The sequence below is a fragment of the Pseudophryne corroboree genome, chromosome 9 (genome assembly GCF_028390025.1).
Source record: "Pseudophryne corroboree isolate aPseCor3 chromosome 9, aPseCor3.hap2, whole genome shotgun sequence".
NCBI classification, from domain to species: Eukaryota; Metazoa; Chordata; class Amphibia; order Anura; family Myobatrachidae; genus Pseudophryne; species Pseudophryne corroboree.
The window spans coordinates 340607948-340628882 of NC_086452.1; the positions used below are offsets into that span (position 1 = coordinate 340607948).

General features: G+C 45.2%; 1 protein-coding gene across 3 annotated transcripts in view; it reads left to right on the plus strand.

Moving 5' to 3' along the window:
- The window catches only part of HDAC11 (histone deacetylase 11), a 205995-nt gene that overhangs the window by 54606 nt on the left and 130454 nt on the right, over positions 1–20935 (plus strand). For 2 of the 3 annotated variants that reach the window (XM_063940609.1, XM_063940608.1), the window contains exon 2: positions 8682–8830. In XM_063940609.1, coding sequence (XP_063796679.1) covers positions 8682–8830 — 149 coding nt within the window. Of the gene's footprint in view, positions 1–8681; positions 8831–10313; positions 10340–20935 lie in introns of those variants that run through there. The other variant, XM_063940610.1, reaches the window with a different exon arrangement.

Below are 20935 nucleotides of genomic sequence, written 5' to 3' on the forward strand. Positions count from 1 at the left end.
GGGACCCTCAGGCAGTAGCGGTGGACGCCCTGGTGACACCATGGGTGTTTCAGTCGGTCTATGTGTTCCCTCCTCTTCCTCTCATCTCAAAAATATTGAGAATCATAAGACGAAAAAGAGTGCAGACAATACTCATTGTTCCAGATTGGCCTCGAAGGGCCTGGTATTCAGATCTTCAGGAAATGCTCACAGAAGATCCGTGGCCTCTTCCTCTCAGGGAGGACCTGTTGCAGCAGGGGCCCTGCGTGTTCCAAGACTTACCGCGGTTACGTTTGACGGCATGGCGGTTGAACACCGAATCCTAGCTGGGAAAGGTATTCCGGAAGAAGTCATCCCTGCGCTGATTAAGGCTAGGAAAGAGGTGACGGCGAAACATTATCACCGTATCTGGAGGAAGTATGTATCTTGGTGTGAAGCCAAGAATGCTCCTACGGAAGATTTCCATCTGGGCCGTTTTCTCCACTTTCTACAGACAGGAGTGGATATGGGCCTGAAGTTAGGCTCCATTAAGGTACAGATTTCAGCCCTATCTATTTTCTTTCAGAAGGAATTGGCTTCTCGCCCAGAAGTCCAGACTTTTGTAAAGGGAGTGCTGCACATCCAGCCTTCTTTTGTGCCCCCAGTGGCACCATGGGACCTTAACGTGGTGTTACGCTTCCTAAACTCTCACTGGTTTGAACCGCTTCAGACGGTTGAATTAAAATTTCTCACTTGGAAGGTGGTCATGTTGTTGGCCTTGGCATCTGCGAGGCGGGTGTCCGAATTGGCGGCCTTGTCTCACAAGAGCCCCTATCTGATTTTCCATATGGATAGAGCGGAGTTGAGGACTCGTCCTCAATTTTTGCCCAAGGTGGTTTCATCATTTCATATGAACCAGCCTATTGTGGTGCCTGTGGCTGCGGGGGACTTGGAGGATTCCAAGTCCCTGGATGTAGTCAGGGCCTTAAAAATCTATGTAGCCAGGACGGGTGGTCTTCAGTATGCCGGTTGTCGGGATCCCGGCGCTCAGTAGTCCGACGCCGGAATCCCGACAGCCGGCATACCGACACTTATTCTCCCTCGTGGGGGTCCACGACCCCCCTGGAGGGAGAATAAAACAACATGGCGCGCGTAGCGCGCCACCGTGCCCGCAGCGTGGCGAGCGCAGCGCGCCCGCAAAGGGGCTCATTTGCGCTCGCCACACTGTCGGTATGCCAGCGGCCGGGCTCCCGGCGCCGGTATGCTGGTCGCCGGGAGCCCGACCACCGGCATACGATACTGCACCCGCCAGGACGGCTCGGGTTAGGAAAACAGAGGCACTGTTTGTCCTGTATGCAGCCAACAAACTTGGCGCTCCTGCTTCAAAGCAGACTATTGCTCGCTGGATCTGTAACACGATTCAGCAGGCGCATTCTACGGCTGGATTGCCGTTACTAAATTCGGTAAAGACCCATTCCACTAGGAAGGTGGGTTCTTCTTGGGCGGCTGCCCGAGGCGTCTCGGCTTTACAGCTTTGCCGAGCAGCTACCTGGTCGGGTTCAAACACTTTTGCAAAGTTCTATAAGTTTGATACCCTGGCTGATGAGGACCGTGCGTTTGCTCAGTCGGTGCTGCAGAGTCGTCCGCACTCTCCCGCCCGGTCTGGAGCTTTGGTATAAACCCCATGGTCCTTACGGAGTCCCAAGCATCCTCTAGGACGTAAGAGAAAATAAGATTTTAAACCTACCGGTAAATCTTTTTCTCCTAGTCCGTAGAGGATGCTGGGTGCCCGTCCCAGTGCGGACTATTTTCTGCAAGGCTTGTATATAGTTATTGCTTACATAAGGGTTATGTTACAGTTGAAATCCGTCTTTGCCTGATACTGTTTTGTTCATACTGTTAACTGGTTGCGTATATTCCAGGTTATACGGTGTGGATGGTGTGAGCTGGTATGAATCTTGCCCTTGGATTACCAAAAATCCTTCCCTCGTACTGTCCGTCTCCTCTGGGCACAGTTCTCTAACTGAGGTCTGGAGGAGGGGCATAGAGGGACGAGCCAGTGCACACCCATTCTAAAGTTCTTTATAGTGCCCATGTCTCCTGCGGGGCCCGTCTATACCCCATGGTCCTTACGGAGTCCCCAGCATCCTCTACGGACTAGGAGAAAAAGATTTACCGGTAGGTTTAAAATCTTTTTTTTTCTTTCTAAAAAGTGGAGTTTATTCTAAGTTTAGAATACAGCCTGGCTAATCTCTGCATAAGCTTCAATCAGAATGTTCAATGCTTAACAGGTAGTGGTCTAAATGTCCTTCCAGTGTCTTACTACAAGACTTTGCATTCAGTCCTCCTGTCCCCCCTGACCGATATGTTCATATTTTGGATGGTCATTTCTTCTACCTCAAGAGGACCAAGGCAAAGATCACATAAACACAGATCTAAAAAAGTTTGCTAAGGTGTTGGCGAACTGATTGAATCCCCTCTTACCCTTATTGATCCACCATGATCAAGTTGGCTTTGTCCCATCTAGGCAGGCACTGGATAACACCTTAATCATCATATAAACAGTCTCCATATACCCGCTGTAGTGCTTGCCTTGCACGCGGAGAAGACCTTTGATAGGATAGCTTGGCCCTTCATAACCTAAACTCTCTTAAAATTTGGTTTCACGGGTAAATTCTTACAAGCCATCCTGGCCTCTACCACAATCTCTTTTCATGTGTCTTAGCTGGTGGAACCCTCTCTGATGGCTTTCCTATCACTAAGGGCACCAGACAGGGCTGCCCTCTTTCTCCACTGATCTTCATCTTGGTCATTGAACCTCTGGTCTCTAAAATTTGTTCCAGCCCCGATATTAATGGGATTGCAGTTAAGGACTCTTACTATAAAACTTTTTTTTACAGATGATGCCCTTCTTTCTCAAAGCCACTTACCTCTCTACCCTGCGAGCTGTCCAAATTCAGTGTGGTTTCTAGCTACAAAATTAATCATTCTAAATCTGACTGACACCCTTCAAAATCTGCTAAAACTTAACCTTGATTCTAATGCTGTAACTCTTCCATAAAATACCAGGGCGTCCATATATCTAGGTCATATTCCCAACTTTTAAGGCCAACTATTCGCCTCTGATGCCCCCTCCCTCCCCCCCACCAAAAAATAAATAAAAAATGGCCTTCTTATTTGGCATACATAATACATTTCATGAATAGGTCGTATTAATGCAATAAAAATAAGTAACCTCCCACGGCTTCTACACCTATTTCCAACACTCCCAGTCCCAGGACCAACCCCCATTCTCTGCTCTTTGCAAACTACTTTTTCCCCTATTCGCTCTGAACCATCGACAGCAAGAGCGTAATGTTTAAACCCACATCTGCCAGAGGCCTGGGTTTACCAGATTTTTGTAGATATTACAAAGCCATATGCCACCGCTAAATGCAGGCTTGGCACACCCCATCATAGGTGAAACCATGGGTGGATATGGAGGGTGACCATGTGGCTGCAGGCCTGCGCTTGCATACTCCCTGGCTCTTTAGCAAAACATAGGCCCAAATCCTCATGACAGGTCCCCGTAGTTGCTCTCACGTTATCTCTCTGGGACAGGGTCGACTCCTCTTTTCACCTTTCTGCCATCCCTCTCCAGTGACTTCCCTGTGGAACCATCCACTGTTCCCTGCGGGACAAAGCTCTGAAATGGCTTCTATGTGGGCCGCATTGGGCATCACTAGAGTCCCCCATGTTGTTGGTAAATTTGCGCCATACTCATTTCAGGAGCTCCAAGAAATCACATGATTCCCTATTCTAACTTTTTTCAATACAGGTTGAGTATCCCATATCCAAATATTCCGAAATACGGAATATTCCGAAATACGGACTTTTTTGAGTGAGAGTGAGATAGTGAAACCTTTGTTTTTTGATGACTCAATGTACACAAACTTTGTTTAATACACAAAGTTATTAAAAATATTGTATTAAATGACCTTCAGGCTGTGTGTATAAGGTGTATATGAAACATAAATGAATTGTGTGAATGTACACACACTTTGTTTAATGTACAAAGTTATAAAAAATATTGTCTAAAATGACCTTCAGGCTGTGTGTATAAGGTGTATATGAAACATAAATGCATTATGTGCTTAGATTTAGGCCCCATCACCATGATATCTCATTATGGTATGCAATTATTCCAAAATACGGAAAAATCCGATATCCAAAATACCTCTGGTCCCAAGCATTTTGGATAAGGGATACTCAACCTGTATTTACAATTGCGTCACTTTATTCGCTCCCTCCCCCATTTAAATTTTTTATCCCATTGAGCGATTCTGCCGATCTTTATTTTGTTGTCCATTCCCTCCCCCCCCCCCATCCCTACAAATTCCTTACCAAGTTACTTGTACCTGGATGTACCGTAATCACTTATCCTGATGAGTTATTGTCACATTTTCTTGTTGTTGTCAATACCCATGCCTTCCCATTCCCTTTCTCCTGTATACTGTAATATGTTGTACTATTTTTTTGTCTGTTTTATGACAGTAAAGAGATTTAAAAACAACAACAGCAAAACGAGTAGACAGAGGAAGGGACAGCTGTACATATCATACGTAATTTACAACAGTTACCAACGGTTCCAATCAAATTACACCTGATTGGATCTTCTGGTTCCTCCTTCAATATCTGGTCACTGTAGATGATGTCACTTCTGTTTGTAGAATAAACCAATAATATGGCTGGAAACATAGTTTAGCGTGTTGTTTATATTGTTTCTCTTAATCAGTATTGGACACATTTTCCACCATTCTTGTATGGACATTTTATGAGTAAACTATGTGTAGGTTTGGTGACAACACAACGTTTATCCATACATAGGCCCTCAATCCGAGTTGAACGCTCGCTAGCTACTTTTAGCAGCTGTGCAAACGCATAGTCGCCGTCCACGGGGGAGTGTATTTTTGCTTTGCAAGTGTGCGAACGCATGTGCAGCCGAGCGGGCCGAAAAAGTTTTTTGCAGTTCTGAGTAGGTCTGAACTTACTCAGCCCTTGCGATCACTTCAGCCTGTCCAGTCCCGGAATTGACGTCAGACACCCGCCCTGCAAACGCTTGAAAACGCCTGCATTTTCCCAAACACTCACAGAAAATGGTCAGTTGACACCCATGAATGCCTTCTTCCTGTCAATCTCCTTGCGATCAGCTGTGCAAATGGATTATTTGTTAAAACCATCGCCCAGCAACGATCCGCTTTGTACCCGTACGACGTGCGTGCGCATTGCGGTGCATACGCATGCGCAGTAGTAACCTGATCGCTGCGCTGCAAAAAATGGCAGCAAGCAATTAACTCGGAATGACCCGCATGGTCATCACATAACCTTCAAACGCTATTTTAAGTGTTTATCTTAGAAAGATACTTTGGTTAGCAAAATACTTTAATTATTTGTGAAGTCTAATTAACTTACAGGAATAAAGCAATACTTTAAATACACCGATGTTCAGGCCGCTGCGACCGTTAAGCGTGTGTGTGTATAACCCCTATCAAATGCATACACGTTGCGTGCGCACGCCGTCACGCTGTTAGCTCAGAGTAGCTACACATGCGGCGGAATACACTCTATAACCCCTAAAAGGAAAAAGGAATGTGACACCAATTGTATTTAAAATGTTGGGATCCAACCCACCAACAATTATTTACTAGAAAGGGGGTACAACAAAAAATACAATCATATAAGAGAAAAGGCTACAATCAATGGATACATACGTTTGTTCGCCTGCGCCACCCGGTGTCGGTCCTCAGTCAATCTGGGTAGATGACCTTCAGAGAATGTGTATGACCGGTCAGGATGCTTGGCTTTTATACATTAGTCCAAATCATGAAACAATGGGAACTGTAATCTCTCCCCCTATAGGACAAAGGGCTGGTTATTTACAGTACAGGAGGGGTCATAGATCGGTTTGAATAGGTGGGCGATGCCTGGTCCAGGTGCACTTGCAGTTGTTCTCCTCTGGGTTCCCGCCGAATATCAAGAGTACAGTAAATACAGGTAATATTACTATTCTGTTCCTGCGCATATCTATGCGCAGGAGCGTGCTATATTCTGCAAACTGCTACCGGAATATTGCTCTTAAAATACTGTACAGCTGGATACCAAACACCACCTCCTAACCTAATTCTGTCCCCTCATATCCTGTAAAGTCGAATCCCACCGTTATGCCTTTAAAGCATATGTAACTCGCTGGTGTGGTGCATGTGGGCTATGTGTAAATTATGCACTGTGGATTGAATATGAAATATGTCTTTGTGGCTTTTCCATGCGAGTGCATATGCTACCGTAATTACTCATACCACGCGCTAACACGCAAGACCACGTGAGCGATTATACGTAGCTTGCGAGTATGCACCATACTTGCCTACCTGACCCTCTCCATGAGGGAGAAAATGCTCTGTTCCTGGACTTTCTTGGTAATGTATGATTGCCATCACCTGTGGTGAAACACCTTTCTTATCAATTAACTAGCTCACCACAGGTGATGGCAATCATACATTACCAGGAAAGTCCAGGAACAGAGTATTTTCTCCCTCATGGAGAGGGTCAGGTAGGCAAGTATGGTATGCACACGTACGGCAGAACAAGCACTCACACGGAGGCCATCTGTGTGGTGTTTGTACGTGATGCGTGTGGCTATAATATTTTCGACTTCGACATATTATAAAAGCAATGGTATTTATTGATGTATTTATTTAAAGAGGCTAAACTATAACAATTGCATGACAAATATAGAATAATAGCAGTTAAAAATATACATATTGTTGAAATGTAACTGAAAAGGGGATCATTTAACAATTGAATCTTTTACCAATATGTTACCACTTTAACGGCTTTGCTTATGACGTCGTTGTAACCGATGATGAGTACTACTACATGTTACCAGTGCAGATGATTGTGGTTCTTACTCTCTATTTCTCATTGCTAAGAGCTATATGTGGTGAAAAGAGCAGAATAGAATGTTATGTTTTATTATGCAAGTTTTTATAGGCTTACTTATATTAAATGAACTTTATTAATAAAGTGAATATTTTTCATGCGCACTTTTGTTAGTCTCAAAACAATTTCACACTCCATGATTCCACATTTCTTTATTCTAGTAAAACAAAAGTTGTGACTCCTAATGAATGGTATATAATGTATAATTTTCACAGTGGTTCTATTATATTGAACACTACTTCTGAAATTCCCTTGCAGGTCTCTCTTTAATTTGTGTGTCTAGGCAACTATAAGTTATTGAAAATTTAAAATGTAGTTGTCAGTGGTGTCACTGCAGGGGTGCGGGAGATGCGGACCGCACCCTGGTGTCTCCCGCTGAGTAGTGACACCAAAGTGCCGCCTCCTGTTTAGCGACAGGAGCCGGGTGTCGCACTGTTTCATTAGATGCAGCATCCGGCTCCTGTAACAGTGTAGGAGCCGGAACAGCACAAAGATTGGTCTGCTGGGGTAGCCCAGCATCTCCGGACCCCCTGAGTGATGAAAACAAGGGTTTGGGCCATGAGGCTATGCCCCCTACCTGCGAGTCTTGCACCGGTGTCATCAAAGTATGGACGCCACTGAGTTCAGGGACATCTATCTTAATCAAATGTTTAAGCCTATTCAGAAATAAAAAATGGAATGGTAAAAATAACTTTTTAAAAAAAAATTTCTACATTCAAATTACTTTAATTTCAATAGTGGAAGTACATCCCGCCACTTATCGGATACATACTGGTGTTAATAACGCCGGTATGTACTTAGATATGCGATTAAAATCACAAGGGACAGCTTTCCCGATAAGAGCTGTCCTTTGTGATAGAAGGATTTCTGGGTTTAGGACTCAAGAATACTTCTGCGCATGTGCAGAGTGACGCGGGGTGTGCTGGAAGAGATCCGATTGGATCCCTCTTGGGAAAATGCAAAAAGAAGCCCACAGGCTTCCATAGGGTAATACCACATGAAGACAGTGTCGGACTGGAGCATGAAGGGCCCACCGGGGGTATGCAGTGGTAGGGGCCCATGATTAGAGGTGTGGCCAGGCTCCAAAGGGGGTGTGGTCAGCCACCACAGGGGTTTGGCTAACCATTATAGAGTACCTGGTCTGGACTCCTTGATAATTTATATAGTAATTAATGCCAGTGCATTCTTGATAATGTGCCAGACTAATAACAGCAATGTACTGTAGAGAATACATCATAATCATGTGCAGTATAAGGTAACATATGTATAATATATAATTCAAGTGCACAGTGTAGAACCTGACCCCTAGAGGAGGAGGGCCCCCCAGGGCAGTGGGGCCTACCGGTGGTTTCACCTGTACCCCTGTGGGCCAGTCCGAGCCTGCATAAAGATGATGTTACCCTCCAGGTCCAAGCACCAGAATGTATTGCATGCCGGAGCTTGGTACATGTGGAAATGTAGGAAAAATCTGAAATATTTGATTTTCTGAGTTTTGGACACATTTTCAGCTTTAGTACATCTCACCCCTTGTTCTCTACATACTACAATCAACACATTGTTTTTTTATTTGTAGATTTCTTTACTGCATTTGAAGATTCTAGAAAGATAATGCATTCTATAACAATTACAGCAGGTGATGTCCAAGCGGTACATTATGTCTCAATAGTATAAAACCACTGAACATGAAGCAGAACAGTCTTCTACTATATATATAAACTAAGAATGTGTTGTTTCTGTGTATTGTATAGGCCTCACACAACAAAACTGTATGAGGACATTCCTTCAACTTGCTGGCCAATTGTGTATTCTACTGACTATAACATCACGTTTATCGGACTTGAGAAACTCCATCCTTTTGACTCCGGAAAATGGGGAAAAGTTATAAACTTTCTCAGAGGTAATTTAATGTTATTGTATATTCTATGGGTTACTTTACTGCTGACATCTACACTGTAACATTTAAGGAATATCAAAATTCCACTATTGACATTGCATCATATATATATTAATAACTATTGAGGCAGGTTTATGTCCGAGCTATCAGTCATGTTCTTGTCAAGGCAAATGAAAGACACCCAGCAAGGTTCTTGTACAGACACTGATGTGATATGTTTGACCAAGCGGCTACCTAATAGGGTTAGTCAGATCCCTTACAATACAAGAAAAACAACAATATATAGTAGCACGTTTAACTGCATACATAATAAAAAATAATAACTTATAAGGTAAGAATTAGAGACATTTAATATGTAGAGATTCTCATTAAAAACAATTCAAAATGCTTTTACAACAGGTAATCATATATCAGTATAGTGAGCAGGTATATATCAGTATAGTGAGCAGGTACCTCACTCATAGTAATATATGGATAGTTAATTAAGTTTCCCGATGTGTGCATGTTCCTTATAGTGCCTCCGGATCCAATAAAATATTACCATCTGGGGTTGGCTGATCGATGTATATTTAAAAAAAAGTCCAGAGTTGTATCAGGGCAGCAGCTGCAGAACACCATAAGGGCTGTAACACACTGGCCGGTTTCTCCCGGATGGCAAAAAGCCGGACAAACTTTGAGCCGTGTGTGATGCTGTGCGCATGCGCAGCATCAGACACGGCTCGGGAAAAAAACGTGTGTGAAAGCTCCCCTTCACACACACAGTTTACTGGCTGCAAAGACGGCCCGGCGACGGCCCGGCAGCCGGACCTTCCAGTGGATAGTTCCGGTTGCAGCCCGGCAGCCGGGCCGGGACCGTGCCGTGTGTAAGGACACATTGCGCTTAATGTGTCTTTGCATCACGGCAGCGGTTACAAGCCGACCTGGTTTTTGCCGGGCGGCGCCAGCCGGCTTGTGTGTTTTAGCCCTGAGGGCTGTTTCACACACTCCGGTTTTCCCCGGATGGCAAAAAGCCGGTCAAACTTTGTCCGGCTTTTTGCCATCCGGGAGGGTCTTTCACACACAACGGTTTTGTGTCATGTTTAAGGCTGTGCGCATGGGCCGCAGCAGCAGCACGGCACTAAAAAATCCGTTGTGTGTGAAAGCGCCCATTCACACACGTAACTCCCTGCCTGTAAGGACGGCACGGCCCCGGCACGGCAGCCGGACCTTTCAGTGTATATTTCCGGCTGCAAGCCGGCAGCCGTGCCGTGGGAATTGACACATTGCTCTACATGTGTCTCAGCAGCACGGCCGCGGCAAAAAGCAGTCCGGTATTTTGCTGCCTGGAGCGTGTGTAATAGCCCTTAGAGGAATGTTTTCCTGGAGGTAAATCTTAACCACAGCGCGTACGGAGTTCTTAGATGACACGGTGTATACCAATTAAATATTCCAAGTAAGATGGTGTAGCTGTTATGCTTATCTGCAGGCTGATGTTTTTCTCTACTAGTTACAGGAGCTGGTTCAGGCTTTCAGGTAGGTGATACCAACGCATTTCACTGCCTAATACTGGCAGCTTTTTTTTTTTTTTTTTTTTATTTAATCTGTTTTTATTAAAGCTGTAGATATATCAATAGTACAACATTTTCAGACAATAATATCCAGAAATAAAAACAACATAAAACATCTCTGGTCGTACATTCTTATTGACTTTGTTTTAAGCATGTAGGGCAACATAGAAAAAGTTGTCTGTTCAACAATCGAAAATATATCTATGAATATAGACATTATAAAGAATTAGCTAAGAAAAATGTAGAAAAAGAATAGAGAATAGAAAAGGAAAAAGTGTGAGAAATAGAAAGAGGAAAAGAGTCCTAAAGGAGTAAGATGGGATGGGTTACGTATCTGGAGGTGTATAAGGGGTTGAGGAATTGTCAGGATGAATACTGGGAAGACAACTAGGTTACCACATAGGACCGATATATCGGAGACTCCATAAAGTCATACCAGGGGAACCAAATAGCGGTAAAGTCAGTGGTTCTTCCCATCGAGAAGGAGACAAGGTCTTCCATGTCTAAGAAGTAGGTGATCTTATTAAACCATTGTTTGATTGAGGGCGGGGAGGTGGACCTCCAAAGAGCCGGTATCACGGCCCTTGCAGCATTGCTGAGGTGCCTCAAAAGTGAACCTTTATAAGAATGCACACTTGCTGAGGTAAGATTAAAAAGCCAAAACTCCGGCCCTCTGGGTACCGCATCCCCCACTATCAACTCAGAGCATTTAAAAACGTCATTCCAGAAAGGGATTATTAGAGGGCAGTCCCACCAAATGTCTAAAAAGCTCCCTGAGGCCCCCTTGCATCTCCAACAGAGATTCGAAAGGGTAGGAAACATTTTATTAAGGACACGAGGAGTCCTGTACCATCTATATATGAGCTTATATAGTGTTTCCTTCGTTGACAGACATAGAGATCTTGCCTGGGCATTACGAAATATAGTGTCCCAATTGGCCTGTATAGCTAACCTAGGTATATCTTTCTCCCAGGAAGTCATGAAGGCAGGGGGCTGAGAAAATAGATCCTCCACAATAAGTGTGTAAATTTGGGAGATGGTATGTGCAGGAGAACGAGTGGAAACGCATAATTTTTTCGAAATTAGTGAGATCTCTAGTGATGTCAGAGAGATTCTTAGAGTAAGTTAGGAAATGATGGACCTGAATGAACTTCCAATAATCAATGCTTGATATATTCCAATGAGATTGAATATCTGAAAATGACCGCACCCTACCTGAACTCACCAGCTGACCGACCCTAAAAAGCCCAGCTTCGGCCCATGGAGCAAAAGCCAAACCATGGAGTCCTGGAACAAATTTGGGGTTGTAAAGAAAAGAGGTTAGGGGCGACCACTTAGAGGAGATATGGCTCCTCGACCTGAGCTTGTTCCATAATTTAAGCGTAGGGGAGACCGTGGGGTGGGTGACTTTCGAGAGGGTGGGTAACCATGGAGCGACTTCTATATGATGTGGGAGACAGCCCTCCTCCAAAAGCACCCACTGTTTACAGTCTTTGGCCCTTGTCAATTCTAAAACTCTATTTAACTGTACAGCATGGTAGTAGCTGGGAATATGTGGGAGCTGTTGTCCCCCTTGGTGTTTTCTCCGGAATAGAATGTCATGTTTAAATCTGGGTGTTTTACCGCCCCAGACGAACGTTCGAATGAGATTCTGAACGTCCCTGAACCATAGAAGAGGGATGTGTATGGGGAGGGTTTGGAGAAAAAATAAGATCCTGGGGAGAGCGTTCATTTTGACTATATTAAATTAATCCTGCCAAACCAGGATATACGCAATTTCTTCCACTTCTGGAAGTCTATACGAAGCTTTTTCAGTAAGGGGCTAAAATTTAAGGAAAATATTTTAGATAAATCGTTAGATAGCATAACCCCTAAATATTTAACTTTATGGGCATGCCAGGTAAAAGGGAAGGAACCCTTCAGACCCGCTATTACATCAGGGGAAGTAGTTAGATTCATTGCGATAGGTTTGGAATAGTTTATCTTAAAATTAGAAAGGGCTCCAAACCTATCAAATTCTTGCATCAGATTTGGGAGAGAAGTAACCGGGTTTGAAATCAGAGCCAACAAATCATCAGCATAAAGAGCCAATTTGTATTCGCTTCCTCTCATTAACAAACCGGAGATATTTTGGTTAGCCCTAATGCTTCTCGCCAGAGCTTCCATGCATAATACAAAAAGTAGTGGGGATAATGGGCATCCCTGTCGTGTGCCATTGGAAATGGTAAAGGGGTCTGATAAGGAACCATTAATCTTAATTTTAGCGGACGGGGTAGAGTAGAGAGATAAAATTCTATGGAGACAGGCGTTGCCCAGCCCCAGGTGTCTTAGGACGCGGGACAGGAAGTCCCAGTCCACCCTATCAAACGCCTTTTCAGCATCAGTTGACAATATAATCGAGGGGGGTGTTGCCTGGTTGGCATAGTGAATCATATTAAGCACCTTGGAAGTATTATCCTTGGCTTCCTGACCCAGGACAAAACCCGCCTGGTCTCCATGAATCAAATCTGGCAACAGCAATTTAAGGCGGTTTGCAATCAGTTTTGCGAAGAGTTTTATATCTATATTTAACAACGAGATCGGCCGGTAACTGGAACAGAGGCTGGGGTCTTTACCCTCCTTAGGTAAGACTGTAACATGTGCCTCTAGGGATTGAGAAGAGAACTGTGATTTTTCGGAAATAGTGTTAAATGCTCTTGTAAGAAGAGGGGTTAATTTCTCCTTAAAGGCTTTATAGTAGGCAATGGTATACCCGTCGGGGCCCGGACTTTTGCCATTGGGGGAGGATTCAATAACTTTCAAAACCTCCTCCGGGGAGAAGGGGGCATCCAAACCCTCTGCATCTTCTCTGGACAAACTAGGGAAACCTATGAGTTTTAAGTAGTCTGCTATGGCCGTTTGGTGTGTTATCCTATCCGCCCTCCCCAATGGCCCAGAAAGGTTGTACAAGGCTGAATAATAGGCCCGAAAGGCTCTAGCTATGTGAGGTGTCTCGTGGTGGAGTTTCCCCCTACCATCTTTGATGCAATGGATAAAGGTAATAGCTCGTTGTTCACGAAGAGCCCTGGCTAATAATTTCCCCGGTTTATTGCCCCATTGATAGTAGCTGCTCCGACACTTCCGATAGGAGAACTTGACTCTATCAGAGAGCAGTCTATTCTGGTCTGCCCTAGCCGCCTCGAGATCTGTATAATGTTGTAGAGTGTGGGATTTCTTATGTAGAAGTTCTAAGGATTTTATCTTAAGTAACAAGTCATCCCTGAGCTGTTCCCTCTGTTTTTTGCGAAGAGAGCCTATCTGAATTTAGACCCCCCTTAAGACACATTTATGTGCCTCCCATACCGAAAGTTTAGATATATCATCTAAGTCATTGGTGTTAATATAGGAGTCAATGGCTGATTCTATTTGAGAGCGACACACCACATCTTGTAAAAGTGTGTCGTTGAAGCGCCACGACCATTGGCGCTTGGGGCTTGAGGGGCGGCGTATCGTGAGATTAACAGGGGCATGATCGGACCATACAATTTGTCCTATGGAAGTGTCAGACATTAAGTGCAGGTGTCGGTGGCTTAAAAACAAGTAATCAATTCTAGAATATGTCTGATGGGGATGAGAAAAGAAAAAATAGTCTACCTCCGAGGGGTGTGTCAGTCTCCACGTGTCGATCAGCTGGTGGTCAAGCAGAGCGCGCCTCACCCTCCTATACTCCTTCTCTGGCTTAAGAGAAACCTTTTTAGAGGTGTCATGGAGAGGGTCAAGGGTCCAGTTCAGGTCGCCTCCCATCACCACCACTCCCTCCAAAAGAGGCTCGGCGAGTTCCAAAACCGAGGTCAGGAAGGCAGGCTGCTTTGTATTGGAAGCATAGACAGTCAAAAAGGAAAAACGTTGATTATGGATATCACATTTAATCAGCAACCCCCTGCCTTCAACTAATCTATGAGATGAGACATTTTGGACAGGTAGGTGACGGGCAAATAGGTCAGCCACACCCAATGTCTTACCAGAAGGGTTATTGGTCATAAAGACATGAGGGTAATAATGACACTTAAGTGACGGTACATGGCCAATCTTGAAATAAGTTTCCTGAATAAAGGCAACGTCTACTCTCTCATCCCTGAGCCATTTGAGAAGTTTAGACCTTTTCTCAGGGATATTTAAGCCCTTCACATTAAGGGAAGTAATCTGCAAATCACCTTGACCCATTATAGCTTAAGCCCAGTAGATTTATATTAGACATCCCAACCGTAATAGAAGAAAGAGAAGAAGATAGGACGGCAGAGGTAAGAAAGAAAGTCAAAATGTGACCAAGAAAAAGAAGAAAGGAGAGCGTAGTGTGGGGATCCACACCACAAATTGCCATAATAACAAACATAGCTAACCGCAGTATTAGAAAAAGGGCCGCTGCAATAGGGACAGGAGCGGAATCCTGTCAGCTCCCAACCCGAAGAGACAGGGGATGCAGCATAATGGGGGTCTACGGGGGGCCACGGACAGCGACCTCCCGCGGTTCGAAAGGCTATTCTATGTGGAGAGAATTACCAAGGAATGAAGAAAGTATTAACATCTTTAGCAAAAGTATGGCCTAAATATAATTGAAACACGTCCTAACGAAAACATTTTGCTTATTTTAGAAAAAACCATTACAGAACCGATTGTAAATATCAATGACGTATTGCAGCACAGAGGAGCAAAAGAAACCAATTATACAACTGCAATAACAAAAACAATTACATCACCATAGAGCAAGGTGTCAAAGTCATGGAGGCTCAGCAGTGTGTGTGCTGGTAGGGCAGGTTCCCCGCGGCCGCGGGGATCGCACTTGTTGCCACACGTCATCCGGAGGGGTCACGGCTGGTATTTCAGGTTGGTAGTGAAAAGAGTCCCAGTCAGGTAGCAATACCGACTGCAGACCTAAAGTCGTAAGGAAGGCCGGTAACTCTGAAGGTCTGGATAGGATAACTGCTCTGCCATTGTGGGAAACCTGAAGGGAGAAAGGGAAGCCCCATCTGTATTTCAGCTCTTGTTTCCGTAGGGAATCGGTGAGAGGCCGTAGGGCACGGCGTTGTTGCAGTGTTGACCATGTGAGATCCGGAAATAGCTGAATCTTTTCCCCTTGGAAGTCGATGTCGTTCAGCTGACGGGCCCTTCTCATTATCTCCTCCTTTTGGGCATAATAGTGGAGCCTGCAAATCACATCCCGCGGCTTGTCTAACGATATACCACGAGGACGGAGGGTTTGGTGTGCTCTATCAAACGTGATTGCCTCGTTCGGGTCTAGTTCAATAAGCTTTCCAAATATTGTAGTAAGGGCAGTCGTTAGTTCAGCCTGCTGGACACTTTCGGGGAGGCCTCTGACCCTAATATTATTCCGCCTCCCGCGGTTATCCATATCCTCAATACGTGCCCTGAGAAAGGCAATATCACCCCTCTGATGAGTGAGCACCTCTTGAATTTTAGTTAGAGTGTCTACGCTAGACGTCTCATGGCGTTCCAATATATCAACACGAGCCGCTACTTGAGATATATCCTGTTGGAGTGCTGCCACCTCCTGTTTAATAGTAGAACGCAAGCGAGTCTCTAATGCAGAGAAATCTTGTTTGGTGGGAAGCGTTTTGACGTGAGATAGAATTTCACTGATTTCTGCAGACGAAGAGGAGGCCAACGGGGAATGTGTGTCTTTGGGGACCGACATGCCGCTTTCCGGAGTTTGAGGAGTCGGGGAATCCGGTGCCACTGAGATGAAAGTAGGGCCTGAGGTCGGCGTAGTTGAGAACTGACGCAGGTCCGACGAATGACGTGTCGCGGATTTTGGAGTCTCGTCTGGCTTGGTTTTGGCCTTTTTCTTCCTCGTGCCTCTCACCATGAGATCGGTCTGTAAGGAAGGTGTTGCAGTATTACACTTTCACATAGCCCTGGCAATATAAGAATGCGCGGGTCGTCGCCATGCCGTAGCCCCCCACATGGCTTTAAGGCGACATCAAGCAAGCAGACACATCTTCCAGAGAGTAGCTAGGGGTCTTCCCATAGTTACATGTGCATCCGTGGTCAGAGTTAGAGATCCACCAAGATGGCCGCCGGGCTCCACGCGGCTCCGTCCGGTCACCGCGGGTCCCGACACCTCCGAGGAGAAGAAGCAGACAGGGGGCCGCAGGGGATGTCGTCCCGTCGCGGTCAGCAGCAGCACAGGCACCAGGAGGTGGCGGCGAGACCAGCGGCCCAATTCCGAAGCTCCGGGCACCTCCGTCAGCCTAGGTAAATTGAGGCCCCGGCTTTGGGGATTCCTGTAGGCGACAATACGCGGGAGCTTTAGGCGCCGCTCCCCAATTCCGCAGCACTAACAGGGACACCCCAGAGGGACAGAGGGAGACAAGGGAGCCAGCAGGAACAGAATGAGAGTGTTGAGAGGGGATAAATAAGGGATTTAGGAATCCCAGCTATAGGAGCTTCTCAGAATATGTCCGCTTCCCTCAACAGCCAGGCCACGCCGTCACCTGCTTTATTATTTTGCCGGAGTAACGTTTTAGTGGGGGCCGCTCTCATCCGCCGGCTCCCGCTACTGAACGGCACTTGCAGGGCCGAGTACTGCGGGCCGGGGAGCAGCGCACCAAGTGCACCAGGAGCGTCAGCCAGTCACCGCCGCGCGCCAGCGAGCCTTACCTCCCGCCGCCGGGTCCCCCGTCCACTACGCGATCCCCCGTCAGGCTGCAGAGGGCAGGTGAGACGCCGGGTGCTCCGTCCTGCACAGCCGCCGCTCCGTCTCTACGCGGCAGGAAGCACCGCTCCGGGAGCCGTCTCAGGGGGTGACGGAGGATGACGGGAGTCAGCCCGGTCCGGGGAGACGAGCAGCTGCGGCAGCCGCAGAGAGCCAAGGCGGGAGGCAGAGAGGACTGCACCTGCTGTAGTAGGTGTAACAGGGGTCGGGCCGGGTATCGGAAGGGATCAGGAGGGCCGGTGGTATCCTGCGGTCCGTCAGCTGGGCAGACCTAAAACTCCAGGTCCCAGTCCGTGCAGGGGGAGCAGGCCGCAACCCGCAGAGAGGCCTAGAGCCTCTCCCGGCTCCGCGAGCACTGTCCCCTGATAGGTGAGGCAAAGGGGGAATAAAACACAGGGATTTGGAGCGTGCCTGGGGGGAGTATGAGTGGTTATATCCACTGGTAAGTAGGAGCCCAAGGAGAACACATCCGCTCTGAATGGCTTCTAGGCCACGCCCCCGGCAGCTTTTTTTAAATGTTCTTGTCAAGCAGTACTTCCTCTTACTCTACACCAATCAGAAACGTACTTGCTCTTACACTGGATATTTGTGTAGTCAGTTTATAGCTTATTGGTGATTTGTGGAGAGACTTCCTGTAATATAGTGGATGGGGAGGTACTTGTGAGCAGGCAGAATGGAGTTAAAGGGGTATATTCAATAGGAGTCAGGTCTATTCCGACATGCAGTTGTCGGAATGGACCTGACAACCCCTATTCAAAAGAGCGGCCAAATCCGACTGTCGGATTTGGCCGTCCTGTCAGGCCGCTGTTGTCAGCTGCTGCGGATGCACTAACAGCAGCAGCCAGTGGAGCACAGAGCGGCGGCCGTGAGCGGGAGGGGCTGGCTGCGGGGGACCTGTGTGGAGCCGCAGGCAGCCGGAAGAGAGGTGCTGCGGGCGGCGGGGGGAGCATTGATCGGCGGACGGCGGGAGGTGCTGACAGCGGGGTAACATGATTGCGGCAGCGGGGGGATGCACTGCAGGGAGAGAGGTGCAGGGACTGTAATAAGGAAAGGAAATAATACAGAAAGTGGACTATACGTTATACCGTATACACACCTGTTCTCATAGGTAATTAAAAGATGCTTTAAAATGTTTTTATTTGACCTACATAATACAATCACTTTATTTATATATTTTTTTTATAAAACTTCTTTAAAGCTTAATAGAGGATATCATTCATTAACTCATTCATTTTCCTAGGCATATTGCTAGTAAATGTTCTCTGCTGCCTCCAGAATGTCTTTTAATTTTTGTTGAAAAGTAGTCATTAATATAACCTTACCAGTATAATAAAAATGCATAAACATAATAGGTAAAGCACCTCGTTAGTGCTTTTTAAAAAAAACAGTTTTATTAAGAGATCCAGCATGATACATCATACATGAGAAATCAAGTAAGTGAGTTAAATAGAAATAATGACAATACAGTACCAAATAACAAGCAAATCACAGGGGGAATCATACATCGAGGCAGGACTTCATGTCATAATTGACAGAGATGTGATGAAAGTACCATAGCTGAATTTACATTTTATAATATAACATAAAGAGTAAACAAGTAAAAAGTAGAGAAGGAAAGTAGAGTAAATAGAGAGAAAACTAGATGAAAAGAGGAGGATGGGGACATTTACTCTAATATTTTGCTGGTTAATACCAAGTATATGTCTGAATAAGTACAAGCTCATTAATGGTAAGATAATCAACATCAGGGCTATTAAGTGAAATGTCTCAAAAGCAACCAGGTAGTATTTTCAAACACCTTCATGATATTATGGGAACTTTCTTCAGGTCGATAGTTTAGATACAGTTCCCAGTTCGAGTGAAATTTATTTACACCCATTTCAATTACATATAAGGCAGTGCGTCTATCAAAATAAATTATATCTAATAGTCCCAGTTTCAGCATTTCTATTGTCGGTACAGTTGGTAAGATCAATTTTCTAGCCAAGGTAGTAAGGACTGTGAGGAAAGGACGTACAGTGACGGGCAGCAGAGCAGGGATCCAATTGATAAAATCTGCTAATAAAAATTATTCCCATGTAAATGGCAATCAGGCTCTCGTAAATGAATGGACAAAGTTATGTACCTTATGCCAAAAAGTTTTAATTTTAGAACACTGCAAAACATTGCTGACAAAATCAGCGTGAGTATGAGGACACTTCGGGCTGGACTGTGAGCAGGTTATATGGCTCCATTGGGCTTGCGATATGAAAGCCTTATTGAGGAATTTAATATGGATTTCCTGCAGTTTGGCTGATTCAAGCTATTTTAGAACTAAGGGGATGTGCTTAAAAACATGAGAAGAGAATGTGAAATCTGGAAAGTCATGGGAACACGACGTCCATACCTTCAAACATGATTTTGAAACATCTGAGGGTAATAGGTCATTATACAAATACTAGTGTTTATTAGGTTGGGGCCGCGTTACCGGCATCCTGGACCCCAGAGGTCAGCATCCCGATGGTGGGATTCCAGCCGCACAATGCCGGCAGGATGGGGGGTGCGAGCACAACAAGCCCTTAGCGGGCTCAGTGGCGACCGCAGTCTGTAGTCAGCATGCCGACTGTCGGTGTTATGAGTGGCCGGGATGCAGGGGGGGTTATTGTGGCCGTCGGTCACATAACTACATCCTGTTTATTTCTGTAATTAGTTATCAGTAAGAAAAGAGAGTTCAAAAAGTGCTTTTTCATAGATATTAATAACAATAATTGAACATAAACTAGTAAACTCTAGTTATATTAGGAGTAATTCAATAAACCAAACACCTGCGCCTACAATTATTTCTTATTAGAGCTCAGTCCTCAAATGCAGCCCAAATAAACCACAGGCTCCCAAAAAGACTCTTAATCAATATTCATTCACTTGTACAGATTCAAATGCAGATGAAATTCCATCTATTGAAAATGAAATATAATGAATTAGCTAAGAAGTCAGCATTTTAATGTGTGGTGTGTCTTCAATAAAAAACAACTTGTGTTTTCCCTCATTTTCAATGTGACTTGTAATGAACTCTCCTAACAAAAGTTTGCAAAGTGCTTCAAACAGTAAGATTCTGAATAATCTTCACAGTGGAAAAGCTATGTCAAAGTCAAAAATATTACATAGAGAGAACATACAAACTGCACACATTTAAGTCGCTATACTTGCAAATATGTGCAGCGAGCACAGCAATATATAGTAACACACGCATTTGCTCGGACATGGCACGGAGATGGATTCGGCGCTTGTTTCATACAGTACATGGTTATAATAATGTCGGGCACCAGACATCATGGAGATTTAGAATTGGCTGATGAATTGATGTCATGAATGTGTATTATTTGAACAGAACCAGATGCGCCCGTCATGTTTGGTATTGAAGCAAGCAGAATGATGTGTGGGTTAGTTTGATGCTTGTTGTGAAGTTGTGGGACATTGCAGCGGATAGATATGATTATATGCATAAAAGCTAAGATCACTTAGTTAGAACAATGAATGATCAAGCCAACCATTTACTAAGTTTTCAGGGCTGAACCTGATCAGCATATACAAAGAGAATAGTGACTCAATCATAAAGGAGAGAGAGAGACCCCTCCCCCAGGAACAGACACACAGGAGAATAGTTCCTGTCGGGGGGGGGGGGGGGGGGGGGTCGGGGTCAGTTGTGGGGGCCTCTGAGGACAGATATACTGTAACTCACTCACACAGCTACCTTACACACAGCAAGCATGGCTGGATCATCACCAGGCTCCTTACGAAAGGCTAAGTATCATAATCTCAATATCTCATGGCTGATTGGCATAGATTAGTTAGTTTGGAGATACAAATTGC